The 16,611-nt window shown below is 38.0% G+C and overlaps 1 protein-coding gene across 17 annotated transcripts in view; it reads right to left on the reverse strand.

Annotated features, from left to right (window-relative positions):
- Positions 1-16,611, reverse strand: part of C21H1orf159 (chromosome 21 C1orf159 homolog) — a 26,634-nt gene continuing 10,023 nt past the window's right edge. For 7 of the 17 annotated variants that reach the window (XM_009671496.2, XM_068916418.1, XM_068916416.1 and 4 more), the window contains 9 exons: positions 13,929-14,084; positions 13,691-13,781; positions 11,716-11,791; positions 9,613-9,717; positions 8,624-8,689; positions 7,138-7,272; positions 4,923-4,948; positions 4,549-4,579; positions 9-2,853 (listed from right to left, as the gene is read on the reverse strand). In XM_009671496.2, coding sequence (XP_009669791.1) covers positions 2,756-2,853; positions 4,549-4,579; positions 4,923-4,948; positions 7,138-7,272; positions 8,624-8,689; positions 9,613-9,717; positions 11,716-11,791; positions 13,691-13,762 — 609 coding nt within the window. In that variant the 5' untranslated portion in view covers positions 13,763-13,781; positions 13,929-14,084 and the 3' untranslated portion in view covers positions 9-2,755. Of the gene's footprint in view, positions 2,854-2,888; positions 4,135-4,548; positions 4,580-4,922; positions 4,949-7,137; positions 7,273-8,623; positions 8,690-9,612; positions 9,718-11,715; positions 11,792-13,690; positions 13,782-13,928; positions 14,085-16,611 lie in introns of those variants that run through there. The other 10 variants (XM_068916419.1, XM_068916424.1, XM_068916421.1 and 7 more) reach the window with 6 other exon arrangements.

Here is a 16,611-nt window from a genome sequence, read left to right on the forward strand (position 1 = left end):
GACCTCCACGGTGGTTAAAAAAGCTCAGAGATGTTTATTTTGGCACAATTAAAAAAAAATACACAAATACATTACATGTCAATCCCTTGTCTTAGAATTATGTTATTTAGCTCAAAGCTGAGGGCTCATTAAAGCCTTTTTTTAAATTTTTTTTTAATGTTACTATTATTTTGGAGGGGGAATCAAAACACTACATTATGTATTTAAACTGACAGTGCAAATTAACCAGAAACTGTTTAGACTAGGAGTCCACTGTGTCAGACAGCAATAATGAAAGCTGAACAGTTCCTGAAATACAATCACAACAACAACAAAAATCAATAATAAAAATATCTGCCGCATTTAAAAGAGTTTGCTGGCGGAAAGAGTGTGGGGGGAGGAAGGGGGGGAGAGAGACCTTACCATTCAGAAAAAGCTTGACTACACAGAAAAAAATAAGAGTATTAGACACTTGACATTGAACTAGGTTACAATACGCACTTGAGGATCAGACAGGGTTCAGACAGATACATACATGTAGCAGTGGCGTGGGATATTTTCAAGTCCCCAAAACAATGGCATGAATGCTCCTTCAACAATTTTTGGATTGAAAGAACAGGTTAGCAACTATGTAATTCAAGGACGTATCGCTATCACTGACAGAATCACAAGCAGAAACTCCCTGCTTTAAAAGGTGCCATTTCTTGGCATTATATTATTTGCATAGTTACTCCTTTTCCTTAAAGGTTAGGAAAATATTCAGCAACCAAATTCAGGAAAAACCTATTGCCTCCAAACAAATTTTCACATGTGGAAAATCTCAGCAGTATAGAGTTTTAAAAAGACATCGAAAAGACAGAGAAAAAAATGCCACCTCCTGAACAGGGAACATACGAATTTAAGCATATTTCATATTAAAATACAAAGTGTCTCAAAGGGCGTTATCTACTGTGCTTAGTTTTGTCCACTAGAACAAAAACTTCTTTTTCCATTGCCATAGAAAGGCAATCTTAAGTATCTTCCATATAGCAATTCAGGGGGCTCTTTGAGTCAGCAGACCTTGTCCTTTATCCCTAATCTTTGCCCTTGCTTGTTTGGATGCTACAAGAGATCTCATTCCTTGTTGGGAGAGAGATGTAAGTGATTTTAACCACACTGAAGCTTGCATAAAAATGGGTCTATTTGATAAGATAAATATATCCCCTCCCATACCACTTCTGATCCCACGCCTTTTAACAAGCTTGTAACCACCGGGAGAAGACAATCTGGATCTCTGCACTCCATATGGACATCACATCAAGACAGTTATGTTCACATTTTCTGATAGAGCAAACCAACTGTTCTAGTTTGTGATCATTATGTTCATGCCAGTGGCTGGTGATGAATAGCCACAAAGTCATTTACTTTAGAAGTACATATCCAGAATGTAAGGGCTAAACCAAAACAGGCAATAGCAACACAGGCAGAAGGGAATGCACAAGCTGCTTAGAAATAGTTTCACATGCGGTGACACTGACACTTCGACCGATTTAGCAACCTCCAAGTTTTTCACTCATTTCCCAGTCACCCACTCTCAAGCCCATACCACTGTGCCCATCGTGATAAGTATTTATGTTGCAACACAGTCAATCACACCAGGAAAAAATTTGGTTCACAGATAACCTAGCCAAAAAACATTTTACAGCTACAGCAATTTCCTGACCAAGCGCACTGCACAGCTGGCGTAAGATGGGCAAGGTCAACCATTTGAGACTAGCAGCTATTTATGCTGGCAGTGTCAACAAGGCAATACTTGTCAAGCTCTGCCACAAGGTGCTGGCCTGCAGATGTCAGGCATGTTAATGAAGAGCTTGATTAAAGAAAACTCTTATTGCATTGCCAGGAATTCATCTGATCTCTCTAGTTCTCCTCAGTACTCACTGATATGTCCAAAGGATGCACAGCTACCCTCCAGGAAGTTTGGTTTCCCTTCAGCTGCTTTTTTGAAGGAAATAGGCTAGTGGAGTCCATCTTTGCATGGCAGACATGGCAGCCTATCAATTACAAAGCCATAGCAAATGGCTTTTTAATCCAAGGACCAAGCTGAAACCATTGGAAAAATGGTTTCCCAGCAAATTCACACACTTTGGATCAGACCCATACTGACCACAGCCTTTAACAGCAGTGAGAACAACAGTATCTGCATAGTGGGTCTATATTCACAGTTAAAAACCAAGGTCACCCAGTGTCAGAGACCAAAGAAGATGCTCCAGGAGGCATCAGTTTTTGCATCAAAAGAATACTGCATTTTAAGTATTGTTATGTTCTCCTACAACACTAAAGCAGTGGCACTTAGTGTTAACATTTACAAGCGGGCCATTCAGACAAGCCCCACACCCTTGAGCAATCCCAAGGATCAGCAGCACCAAGACATTCAGCTCTGGAGAAAGAGAACATATCACAACACAGGAAGAAAAACTTGCCAAAATTGAAAGCGTACCAAAGAAAGGCAGATTCTTTATAGACTTCAACCACAGCATCTGTAGGAGACAAGTGAAATTACAGAGCTGGAATAGTGCATTTCAAGCCCACCAAAGCAGTTCACAGAACTGGATGTAGCCTCTCATCAGCATCTTTACACAAGTTCACTTCTCTGTTAATATTTGGCACAAATCCCTTGTCACAGTAATTTGGCTTGCATTTAGGTCAGCTGCTTGCGATGTTTTCCTGGCACTTCAGTGGATTTAGAAAAAGTTTCTCCGACACTGTGTACAAAGTCTTCAGTTAAGAACGAAGGCTAAACATTGCTGACCCTTGTTTCTGCAGAAGAGATCATAGCAGAAGATGCAGATGTCACTAGCGACCGTTCTCGTCTGACATATCGTGGCTTCCGAACTGAAATGGTTGGCACAGAGACACCATTAGCATCTGCTGTATAAGCATGCCTTTATCATTAATTTATAGTACAACATGCCAAGCAACAATTCCTGAGTGGCCAGAGTCATTCTGGATGATAAACAAAAACAACCCCTACACGAGGCTGAGAATTAGCAAAAAGTCTACAAATAAACTTTTTAAGTAAGCATCTAATGGCCTACTAAAGGTAGTCGCTACATACTGGCATTTCCGTAATTTTTAACTATTTACAGTATATATAGCTTTCCATTTTCAGCTCTAACAAGAATCCCTCCCCCCAAAAAATTTTTTTTAATAGCTGCATACATCAAAGTAAGGAAACCAAGGCTTTTCACAAGCAGTACTGACTATCAGTTTAACAGCCAGGCTCAGATCAAGTATGGAACACATGTAAAACAATGTTTAACAGCTGAAGACTTTATTAATAAAAATTACATTTTATTTCTACCACCTATACACACATTTAAAGAGGCCAGATATTTTGCTGAGTTACAGCCATTATTTAATGGCCATATAAAGGCCATTATTTCCCCATTTCTTAACAGATTTGATCTGTCTCACTTTGAAGACAATGTACGTACTGTCACTGTTTTCAAAGGAGACATATCAAGCTTACAGACAAGATATTTTACAGTATTACTCTGAACAAATAAATACACTTTCCTAGCCAGTCTAAATTAATTTCATGCATAAATATAAAATGAATTTTTTTTTTCCATTTGTGAAGTATATCCTGTACTACCCTTTTCTTTTTCAAACTTTGTTACCTAATCAGAAACACTTGAAGGAATGCCTTTGGATTTGCCTAGGTGTTATCTATTGCCCTTTTTAACATGTTTTAGGAGAGATGTGTTTAGATAGTTTATGCTTTATTAGGCTCTCATTTGCACATTAACAATATAAGAACAGTGCACACTGCTTCCTAAAGGTAGCACAAATTTAGAGGCACACCAAAAAAAAAGGCTTTTGCTTTTGCATTACCAAGACATGGTCTAGAACAGTGGTTTAACGTTTGTACTTCTCAGTAACATTCATATGTAGAAACTATGAAGGTCTGGGGAGGAAAATTAAGCCAAGCTGATTAAATGAATTTTTTCCAAGAAAGATTTCCCTGATTTTTTTATGCTTATTAAAATCCACCTTGCCAAAAAGAGCCAACCTACAAACAGCCCATGCACCAGATACACACAAAATGGTATATTCCAAACAGTCTGCACGTCATTTGTTTCAAGGAACTCGATATGCTTCAAATCAGTGAGCCTGAAAATGAACCAATCTGGCATCATCAAGAAGATTCCAATATTGAAAATAGGTCCCTGACTGAATAATTTATTTTTCAGTACTTATGAAAAATATTCCATCTATTTGTAAAACTTCTCTATCCCAACTGTCAAAGACGCATTTAACACAAAGTACTCAGTCAGTACTGTACGTCTACATTAATCAAAAGTAATAAATCCCATTAAGCAGATCAACTGGATAGATTTCATTGGACTTGTCCCCTCAACAGATTACACAGATTACCAGGCTTCACATGCAACTGTTTTGACTTGCTGTGTATTCTTAGCATACCCACTTTGAGATAGCTTTCCTGCTTTCAATAATAAGATGCCAAAAAGAGAATCTAACAAGGAAAGTATTTGCAGCAATATGCCCTGGAGAACAGTTCCTCACCTGAAGAAGTCGGGGGAGGTATCATGGATGCCTGCATAACAGAAGAATGATTAAGTCAAACAATGTACCTTTTGTCTTCAGCCTCTTATTTAAAAATAAAAAATAAAAAAAATACAGGAACACTTTACAGTTCCAATAATTTTCAGTGTGTAAATAGTCTTTCTTGGAGAAAGTAACTCAAGTGAATCCGTATGGTCAGTATTCATCTTTTGTGATCTTCTGAATTTGGACAAAGAGCCCAATGACATGGTTTTATTTCAGTTTCTCATGCATCAGATCAGGTAGCTCCATCCATAATTGTTAAAAGTTTAAGTTATTGTTTACTTGGCAGTTTGTACTTGCTTATTCTTATTAGAAGGACAGATTTTACTTACTGTTTCACTAGGCTGGAGAACAGATGCTAAAAGAAAGAAAGAGAGATAAAGAGACTAATCATCATTAGTTTGGAAGACTAGAACTGCTAGTTTTCTAAAAATGCGTGTGCAACAGAATAGTTCTATTGATAAAAATAGGTTTGGTCACAAAGAGAATTTATATCCCTACCAAGGTTAAGGATTGAGAGAAACAAAACACCAAACCAAATCAGCATTTTCAAAATTCCCATTAGCAGGGTACATTGTCTCTAGGATTCTGTTCAACACTAAAGATAAAGGGTTGCAAAGGTCTCCAAGAATGACTTATTTTTCCTTCTAAGGAGATAGCCACAGTACTGTCCCTTTCATATGGAGAAGCTCCAGTAGAGAAAAAAGCACCTTGAGCCAGCTACAAGAAACAAGCAGTACAAATATAAAGCGATCAAGCAGTCAAAGAGGCAACCCTTTCTATAACTTGCAAGCTGCGTTTACTGGCCACATGATAATCATGATCCAGACAGAATGAGAGCTAACACAACAATAAGCCAAAGAAATGTTTCTAACGCTTCTTCTGCGAAGAGGAATCTCAATACTTTAGCCTGCTGGGCCAAAGAGAACTAGCAGTACAAAACGAGGAAATCAGGCCGGTATCACTGAAGTCTCAGCAGAGGTCTGCTGTCCTGCCGGTTTAAAGATGTGACAGCATGATAGCTCTTGACCCACTAAAAACCTGAGGACAGTTTTGTACCAACTGAATTTACCTGAAGATACATTCAAAAGCAGCTTGGAGGTTCCAGTCTGGCAGTTATTATTAGGACACCAGCAGTTCCTGGGGCACTGAACAGTTTAAACTTTAGGTATCTACTGTTGTATACTTTTACATGAAGCGATACCACAGACACTGGAAAAATGATATGCCGTTAGGTTACTATGACTAGGTGTGACATTCCTGGCCACACATTAGAAGAGCTGTATTGCTCCTCCTACCCCAACCTTTTTTCTCTTTTAAAATCAATTTCTATTGACAGTCTAGTTTGGACTCGGACTTGCAAGGTGCATTAAAGAAAAAGAGGACAGATGTGTTTGTTTAGTAGATCTAACGAATAAACAGCTTTCTGTTCAACAGAAGGAGCTCTAACAGGGCAAATGCTATGCTAGAGGTTGTCATGGGAAGGTTTCAAAGGAACTGTGTAGGAGGGGCAACACAGGAAGTCATAGATCAGCCTCATTTTTTGCACAAAAGGTTGGGCAAAATGGAGATATCAGCTTCCACATATTTTGCTCACCACCTCCCAGGACCTGAAGACCAATAAGATGACGACACATGTAATAACTCCACTGTAACTGAGGCATTTGAAAAAGCCAGGTGGCTACATAAAGTCTTACATATTGAGCTAAGTGTGTCCTAGGTGTTTTTCCCCTAGCTTTTCTGGACTAACTTTGGCATGAAGAAGTCAACTTATTCCATTCTAGTCACGTTGATCCATTTCTCAGTTAGAAGAACGGCAGAAATAAAGAATAAATTTTATTCTAAAAAGAAAAGCTAAGGTGGATGTGCTCTAAAAAAACGTTCAGGCAGTTGCCTTCTTCAAGGCCCAGCAGTCCCTGCATATAGAGGACAAACACAGACAACTGAGTAATGTAGTAATGAGGAACCTCAAACTCCATTCCCTTTCTCCTGCTGCTGATTCATCCACGGTAAATCCACTGCCCTTTGGGTGCTATACTTTCCTTTTCTCCAAACCAAGGACAAATAACAGCTGCTTCCTGTGAGGCTTTATAAATGTCCGGCATTTTGCACATTGAAATAAACAGGTATTATTAAATTCTGTTAAAATATGTTGTATGTAAAAAGCACTGGGCTTTTTGTTTGTTTTTAAGTAAATATCTAACATGCAGTGAAGCCTGATGCCATGTATTGTAGTACAGGAGATCTTTGGAAGCTGCAAAAAAAATACTAGATGGGTAAGTGAGAGATACTATGCAATATGTACCTAAGAACACTTAGACTGAGAACAGATATCCTCTGCACTGCTGCAAAAACATGGCACAGTAAAGACACAGCAGGGGAAAATATTTCATTAGTTTGCATTGCTTTAGATGAATGGAAGATATAACAGTAGCTACATAAAGTTAGAACAGTGACCTGATGAAATTAAAAGGATTTTAAATTAGGAAACCGAGCAAAGGCTAAAACTTTACAGATGAAATAGCCAATTACTTAGAGGTATTTCACCTTTGTTTCTTCTGTAGAAAACATTAGGAAGTTTATTGGCCCGTTTGAGGTAGAAGAAAGAAGCAACAGACAGAATCAGGAATAAACTGATGAAAAATGTTCCCACTATAAGAGAGGCTGCCACTTCTGGGCCCCCTGTAAAAAAATCAGAGAAAAGACTATTATCAGTCAGAAATCTCTTCTAATAGATTGGTTAAACAGAAAATACAGACCAGCTTCCTAATCTTCATATAAGAAATAAAAAGAAGAAATTCACATTTGGTTTTACACACCAAGTCTTCACAAAGGCCTCGCCAAAACACTTGCTAAGATCTTCCCATATTCATTTAATAATATGACAACTTCCCCCTTCCCCCTAAACGTCAGCACGGTCTTAGTCTTTACTTTCCTAAAGCGAGAAAAAAAATTTTAACCTATCCTTCCCTTTTTATGTAACTTTCAAAACCAGTGCCAGCAGGCACAGAACACTAGTATTAATTGCTATTTTGCTGCTTTAGTGAAGTCCCCTAAAGACAGGGCTCATCAACAGACGTTACACCACTGGTGGAATACATAATGCTGGGTGAACTGTACAAGCGACTGATATAGAAAGGAGGCAGATGTCAGCAAGAGGTGCCCTATCCCATCTCTACATCCACTTCCCCTGCTCCAAACCCTGCATGTTTGTTCTGCTGGTTTAATATAGTCGCTTTAAGGTTATGATCACTAATAGCAAGTATTTTAAGAAACAAAAGATGTTTACAATCTTGTTACAGACAAACTGAAACAAGGGATATCTCTGAAAAGCTCTTCTGGAGAAGTCCACAGTCTGAACAGCAAGAGATACTTCAGATCAAGTAGATACATGTGGATGACAAGACAAATGTTTGCAAGGAATCAATAGCACCCATGCTTGACTTGACTGTGTAAGCTTTCCTTTTTAAGAGCACTCATGCCAAACACTTACTCTAAGCCACCTCCTTTTGCAGTCTACCTCCTGCTGAAGTATGCAATGATGCTATCCAAATATTCTCAATTGGTGTTACTTACCTGTGTCAAACAAACATTTTTAAGAGATTAAGTGGAAGTGACTGGTCAGCAGTGAAAAAAATCTATGTATAGAAAGGTAATCAAGTTTTTCAGTCATGTAGCAGGTCTCATCCCCTAAAAACCAAAACCCTTCCAGCATAAGGTTCAAAAATCAAGTCATGGGGTTCCAGAAAAAAACAGCTTGATCAGTACAAGAAAATCACTTCCAGACTGGTATAACAGGATGAAAATATCATTCAGTGAAAGAAATGCAGTTACCTCAAAAATCAACTCTAAGACTTATAAAAGATTCTTGTTGATAGCAAGGCAGAACAAGTGAAAATGACTTTAGAACAAAACTTGTGCTAAAGCAAAAAATATTTCACCAAATGCCGCATCATGAAGGAGTTGCTATTCAGGAGATGATCATGAAGCCTGCATCCGATATATATTTCTCTTTCCATTTCCATTTACTCACCTATGTTTTGTATGAAGGGAGTTACAGTGCTTATATTCATTTGGAAATTCATTCCTCTGATACCAGCTGTAATAAAAAAGACATTTTTAAAGTAAAGCCTTACCATAACTGTGTATTTGTTGAAAATATGAGAAATATGATAGCCTTTTATTAAGTAATTTGAAATTGCATAAGAATCCTGGTTTCTCCCATGAGGGAACAGCATTCTTGATATCACTTTTTGAATTTCAAAAAAGGAAGCAAAAAGACATCATCATCATTTGTCCAAAGAGAAAACTATTGACTGGCGCATTTATCAGAAACTTAGATCGAGTTTCTTACATCTTTCGCTTAAAATATTTATAAGCAAACAAATGCATCTCAGCTGTCAAATAAAAAAATCACACATACAAAATGAACGTGGCCTCCTCCATATAGATTTTTCAGGGAACTCAAGTACATGATGAGCTAGCTGTGCTCTGGAGAAGTCCCTAGCATACACCCACGCCAAATGTCTTCCCTCTAAAAGCAGCGATCAAAGCATTCAAGCAATTCAGTATTTATTATATTTGTCTGATACCTCTACCTGTCTACCCTGCAAGTATAATCATTTTGATTTTTAGGACTTTGCTTTCTTATTTTAAGAACTTTTATTCATCATCATTATGCCACTTTTTTCACGTTGCATTTGGTTTAACAGATTAGGTACTCTTAAGACATAACCAAATTTTGAATTCTTTTCTCTTCCTAGTTTCTGGAATGGTTCCACAGCACTCCGCACAGTTTCTGCCAGCTCAACTTGAAAATTTCCATAGGCTTGCTGAGTGTCTAATTCAAAACTTCCAAGGTACATTAGGACTCCAGAAAAAGGGTGAAGTTTTGCAAGGATGGGAAAAAGATTCTGACCCATTCAATTCTTTCTTGAATGTTCTTTGCTGGACTGCGCATGCAAGAAGAGATCTCAACACCAAAAGACTCCCATCAAAATAAAGGGATAGTAAATAACTTACTATTTCTGCAATCAGTCAGATTGTAAACAGTTGCAACAGGAAGGGTTTCATTTTTGCATTTAATGCAGCTACTACTACCATCTTCATTCCATCGCCTGTAACAACCTGCATAAAATTAAGATGCACAGTGATCTGAAAACAGTAAAAGCTGCACTGGAGTTATTTCCCAGTCTTCATAAAGAAGTAGAGGTGACAAAAAGTCTCTCAGTTTGGTCTACCAGTCACAAATGTCTCTTGCTTCCTATCACACTACACAAGTTCAGGTTTCATTTCACAGTGTTTATTCCAGAAAAGACGCAACCTTTTAAGAGACAAAAAAGGAGAATGTTACAAGCAAACAACACTCCCAGAAGGCACAGCTCCATTTGCCATTTCACATATTTTAGTTTTAAGAAAAATGGGAAGTTTCTGACCATCTGTAAAAACCCTCAACAATACTAAAAAAGAAGCACCATTCTGCTTTTTATCTTCAGAGGTCATACACTGTTGAAATAGAATTTAATGTCACTGTTATATATAGTATTGAAAACAGAAGTAGGCAGGGACAAAGATGCTAAGAACCAGAAAAGAGTGCACTTAGATGAAAGAAGATGCAGGTGTTCCTATAACAAATCACTTGAACGCTGGCAAACTAACAGTATGAATGCTACCATAATGCAGGCTCAGTCTCCTCTAGTACTGTACTATTTGTTTCACTTCAAGAAGAACGCAAGACTGTTTAAACTAGCCTGTGACAAACATCAAGCATTTTGTATCGGCTCCCAGGCCAGAGCAGGCTGGAAACTGATTAAATTTTCATCTTTGGCAAAGTCTTCAATGTCCAAGTCTGTCAATTTATATTTAAAAGGACATATTGCTATCTCTTCAATAAGAAAAAAAAAAAGTTATGGCATGTCTTCAATAACAACTTTATTTAATACAATAAAGCTGTGGTGGTTTCACTTCCGGCTTCTGTGTCATAAGACTCAAGACATGAAGATTAGAAAGATATTCCAACTAGACCATATTACAGTCTAAATTTTAAAGCAAAACAAAAACAAAAACTCCATCACCTTACTGTGCTGGCTAAAATCCAGTTCCTTAGAGCCTTGGCCCAAACTGGTATCAGTTATCTCATAAAGCGCACAATTAGTAAGGTGCTATTTGGAATAAACTCCGCTGTTACATTTTCCTGAGAGGAAAGCAGCATACTTGAAGCCTACAGTCATAAATCGTATCTGACGCTTAATCTAAACACAAATGGACACAATGTAAGGGCAAAGACTTTCTTCAGTAATAGGAAGGAAGCATCAAAGCACTTATCTGACACCAAAAGATTTTGGTAGACTACCATTTTACAGTATGATTTAACAAAATGCGATTTCATACCTTAGGGATAATTGTTTATACCATGTCTAAGACGTAGACCATTTGGAAGCAGAAATGAATGCAGTAATAAAGCAATAGTTAAAGAAGCTAACAAGGCACTGAAATTATACTTAAAATGCCTTTTAAGGAGGAAACTCACAAGGAAATTACTGAATCTAGAACGTGGTCCCAATTTTTAAAATCACTAATTCTGTTGTTAATGTGGGGTCTGAAGTAGTTTCCTTGCTTTTTCTATCTGACTTTAAAAAAAAAAAGTTGCATAAAAAAAGATCACCCTCTTATGCTATTCGTGGAAAATGACAAAAGAAGTTTTAAACACTATTTAGAAAAAAAACCTCTACTTCAAATGGCACAAGGAAGAATGAGGCATTCTCTGCTAACGACAGAATACTGAAGCTATTCTTATGGCTCCTTTAGGTATACTTTACTGCATTTTTCCTTTCATGCCCATTATACGCACTAGCTCTTACATAACCCAACTGCACACTAAATAAAAAGGTTAAAAAAAACGAGACACAAAAACAAGCTTAGTAATAAGAGTCTATTCTGCTTCCCAGGCAAGGACAACTTCTGTGAGTCATAATCAGCACTACCTGTGTGCATGGAGAGGAACAGAGACCTCAGCCTGCACGTGCACTAATTATATTTTTTCCCTTCCCCACACAATCGGACGCTGTGCTTTGGTGCTAGCTATCAAAACAATCTGAAACTTCAGTAAACAATGACACACTATACCTGGACTGCACTGGTTGGTTACTGGACAGGAACTGTTTGTATCCAACACATCCACACAACATTCTGTCTCTGAAACCTAAGAAAAAAATTAAAATACATTTCCCAAAGTTCTTGGCTTTACTAGAACACTTCAGTAACAATCTACAGATAATGTAGAGGAATAAGCTGTAACTGCAGCTAATACCTGCAGTAACTTTTTCCTTTTATGTTAAGCAACTTTACAAGAGGAGGACGGGCTAGATGCATCATGGAGCTAATTTCAACTTGTCAGCTGCTGCTCAAATCAAGGTTTCGATAACATATGTGCAAGAAACTATAAACTAAGGATGACTTTAGATGAAGCCTTGAAAAATTGCTTTAGAAAAACATTTGCTAAATTCTTCAGAACGAGGCACAGTTCAGAGGGGGAGTTACCCTTCCCGTGGCACCACACAAGCGCCCTAACCGCTTTGCTCAGAATTCATTCTTCACTTCAAAACTCTTTAGAATTTTTTCTTTTGTATTTAAATCTCCTTTCTCAAAACATCTTTAGAAGATTATAAAGATTTTTAAACTACAGGAGGACTTACATATAAAGAAAAAAAAAAACTCTTAACTTTAGCATGCCAGTACCAAGCAGTAGTCAAAATAATTCACACCCATCTGGGAAATTCAGAAAAAGAATGACTCAAAGGAAGGGTATTTTAGTAACAAAAAGACTGGAAAAAACAGTTGGCACTGAAGGCCTATATTGCTACCAATGATAACGTCTACATAAAGCAGAGCATCCCAGCAGAACTACAAAAGCTTCTTCCTTCAACCTTTACATAAAAAAAAAAATTTAAAATAAGCTACCTACTTTCAGGATATGTAATTTTTTGTTTGTTTATGTAAAAGATAGTTTCAAAATGATTTACAAATTACTACAAGCTGCGACATAAGCTTAGCGATCGATGGCGGTTAGGAATTCTATGCTTCTTTTGACAGATATTATTAAAAACCCTATAGGCCCTGGCATACCCACTTTCTGCACGTGTACAAGAAAAATAAGCCATATAGCTCCTATGCCCTTTTAAGTTTTGCAGGCACCTTCCCCTAAAGAAGACAGTAAATCAAGCCAGCCTTAAAAAGAGATGAAGTGTCCTCGGTCAAAAGTAACAAGATCTGACCGACATTCAACCAAATAAATAACTTTAAAATATACCTAACATGTAACAACCAGTGTTATCTGCTAGTCAGCAAAATCTATGAAATCCAGAGGTGACAAAAAGCAAAGCTATCAGGAGAAATGGTTGGGACAGTCAAAACTGCAATTATTAGGCAGACTTCATGCTGTTAGTCCTTCATGAGGAGAAAAGATAGATTACAGTAAAGAACCAAAGATCAACAGACAACATACTTAAGTCCAGTTTCTTAAAAATATTTGCTGGTCAAATTCTCCCGGAAGCAGAATTTTATATTCCGTCCTTTTTCTGTTACGTGAGACAGTACTGGCTTCAAAGCTCTTCAGTCACGTGTAAAGTTAGCTTTTTGGTAGCTGTGTTTTGGACTGTTTGTAGTTTAACTGCTGAGAAGCTTGAAAAGTGTTTTTCCATATCAAGGTATTCCCTCTCCACGATGAGGTGTTGCCAGTTGCACCCCCACTAGCCTACAGGCCCTAGGAAGGATTTCATGCTTTAATAGGCAAGCAGCCCTCATAACAAATTCTTCCTCTGTGCATGCTCCAGTTAATGACCAGCAGCAGTAAAGCAGTTCGGAGAGCACCTTCTCCCACTCTTTCCTCACACATGGGGCGAAATTTGCCTGGACTTTTGAACTAATCTTCAAAATACCACTTGAAGAAAAATGAAAACTGAATGCTGATATTTACAGGAAATACAGGCTACACTCGCTTCCCTTGAATTAGAAAGCCTTCTATAAACTGCAGTTATGAAGGGGAAAAATCTGACCCTTTGGTTTTTAGGGCACCTAGCATCACCAAGGAAGAAGTACCTACCGAACTTTCAGTAGATTTGCTGGCAACTTCTGCTACAAGTTTAGTTAGGAGAAGGACATATGGCACCTCCATGCCCAGGAATGACAGAGGTCTAAATAAGAACAGGGAAAGAAATCAGAATGTCTTATTAATGACAGAGAAGTTAGGCTTCCCCTTTGCTAAGGAACTTCTGCCAAAACATTCCTTTTATTTGAATGCAAAGGCCTTTGATTAAATATGCCAAAGGGGGATGACTTACCTTGGTTAAAGGTACAAATTTGAGACATTCAGAATTTTCCCTCCAGCTGCAGAGGGGCAGGTTTCTGGCTATGGCAGACTGTGGTTGCTAAGAAACAAGGAGCCTTATCAGTCTGTTCCAAACAGGGCAATGCAGAGACTATTCCACACCCAGGATCTAAAAATCAATGTGATCGCAATAGAACAGTTACTGCCTGGCACCAGCGCTGATAAGCCTCCCCACAGTTACAGACTCCTCTGGCTGCAGCATTGAACTGTGATGGATTTGTACCAGGACAGAGAGCACACAGCACTTTGAAAGGGCAATACTGCAATTAATTTTTCCCATAACACAGTTATGAAGCATTAATGAAGTCAGCCTGTTAATAAGCAGTATTTCGCTATTGTCTGAAGATAGTTCTTCTGGAACTGGAGCAGAATACTTTGTACAGTCTGTTAATATCTCGAGCCCTCCCCCCCGCCCCCCAAACACATATAACTGCACATATAAACCAAACAAAGCCCATATTTCTTATATTAAACTGTTTGGATATAAGTGCTACATCATTCTTGATCGGCATAGTCCAGACATTTCCTATGTCAATACTACAATATCTATCTACCTATCCCCTCGTCAATACGTTGTTGAAAGCCACATCCGCTCTCTCCAACTACTTTACGCGCAGCCTGGCAGCTTTAGAAAAACATAGTCTTTCATATCATAAATAAAACATGAAAACAGACAATACCCTTTAACTGAGGCTTAATAAGAGGAAAGTGTTGGAACGGAAGCCTGCAAATTGTATGCGAAAGCTCCTTCAGTGACTCTTTCATAAACGGAAACATTACTGGTTTCTTTTTAAATGAAAAGAAAATCCAGTGATGAGTTTTAAATTACTGTAAAATATGCATCATAATCCTTGGTAAGCTGTTTGTTTACAGAAAAACAATCAATGAACAGTTTCTACAATTAATTCTATTCAATTTTTGAAATCACTTACACATATCCTGTTGTCTCAACTTCAAAATAAAATTAGTTCAGCTTGGTAAGGAAACATATTACTGCCTTCTGCTATCAGCTGAAAGCTTTAAGACCAAGGACCAAAAATCCTAAAAACCAAACTCCAGTTTTACTGCTATAGGTAATTTCTACAGTTAATGAGGATTTGGGCAAAGCAGGAGAAGCTCACATTGTCATGATATCTTTTGGTTTAAACATAACAGCGCACGTCAAGTCTGCTGGCATCAAGTTGATCATCCACGATTTCATCAGTTCACATACGTGACTAAAGTGACACCTATGCTGAAATAAAAAGCTGGCAGTCAGTACACGGGCACTATGCACATGATGCTAGCCAGCAAAGGACAAGACAGCCTCAACAGCCTTGCTGTTGGAAATAAAGATCATAGGAACCAAGGAACATAAGCAGCAAGGAGCCCCAACATACAGAGGGATCGTCCAGAATCAGACACCAAGAGCTAGTTAGCTTTGGAAATGACACCACCACCACATCTTGAAAATGAAGCTAGGTTATGGCAGCTTACAGAACTGCTGGAAATCGATGGCCCAGCCAAAAAGGGGAGGGAAAATTTAACTTTGGGAAATTTTACAGAAGGATGGAAAGATACATTTCTAATCTACAACTGGGTTCACAAATTACTGACTAAAAAGCATTAAGATATTATTTGTCAGCAATACGTGGGGTAACAAGATACCTCAAATGCAAACATCTGTTCCAATAAAAAGGTGACAACATCTCAGCAGATGAAAGGAGATAACTTTTCTACAGCGCAGTGCATAGCCCCAGCAGCCAAGAACTCCTAGCTTATAGCTTTGATGGCACCACTTTCTTGAGCAAATTTGAGCAGAATGTTGGATGACGTTATTTTAAACGAATGCATTCACAGTTTGCCTTATTTACCTACCAGTTTTCTATACCCTATCTTCAAAAATGAGATATTGTTTCTTGGTTGAGAAAGGCTTCCTCTGGGAAAAATAGTCACAGTTGGTAAAGCCATCCGTGGATAACTTCTTCATCACTTTGGACACTATGCACAGATTTTTGTCAATACTTGATTATTATAACAACTGTAAATACCGGGAAAAGGCAGATGAAAAAGCAATGTGTTTAAGCAAGTACGTTCTTGTCATCTAGAGAAATACCTATTTTCAGGAAAAAGTCACGCTAAACAAGAAAACATTTGTGAAACTAGCCACTGTCAAAGTTCCCAATCCTCCTCTTTGTGAGATGCAAATAGCCACACACCATAAGTTCGACATCAGTTGCCTTTCCACTCCCGAAATAAATTAAGTTACCAGTCAACAAAAGCATTGCATTTGAGGACAGATATTTGTTTACAGTCACAAGAGACTGTAACAAACTAGAACGCCCTGCAGCTGTTTCAGTAGAAATAGGACACAAGATGTAACTGTCCTCCAACCATCAGAGACTTAATATTTTTTATTTCTGTGAAAGAGATGAATAACATTTTTTATTTAGTTTTATGTTTTTTGAACCAGTTTTAACTGCCGAAAAACGAAAGCAGAGATGAACAAACTGCTTAAAACTCCCAAACGTACTAGAAGGATGTTACATTTACTTAATTTACATTTACTCCAGCTCCCAGAACCACTTCATCACATTCTGCTGGATTCTCTTTCAGACAATAAAAATCAGAGGCCCATAACATAATATATAAAATAG

The sequence above is a fragment of the Struthio camelus genome, chromosome 21, assembly GCF_040807025.1.
Source record: "Struthio camelus isolate bStrCam1 chromosome 21, bStrCam1.hap1, whole genome shotgun sequence".
NCBI classification, from domain to species: domain Eukaryota; kingdom Metazoa; phylum Chordata; class Aves; order Struthioniformes; family Struthionidae; genus Struthio; species Struthio camelus.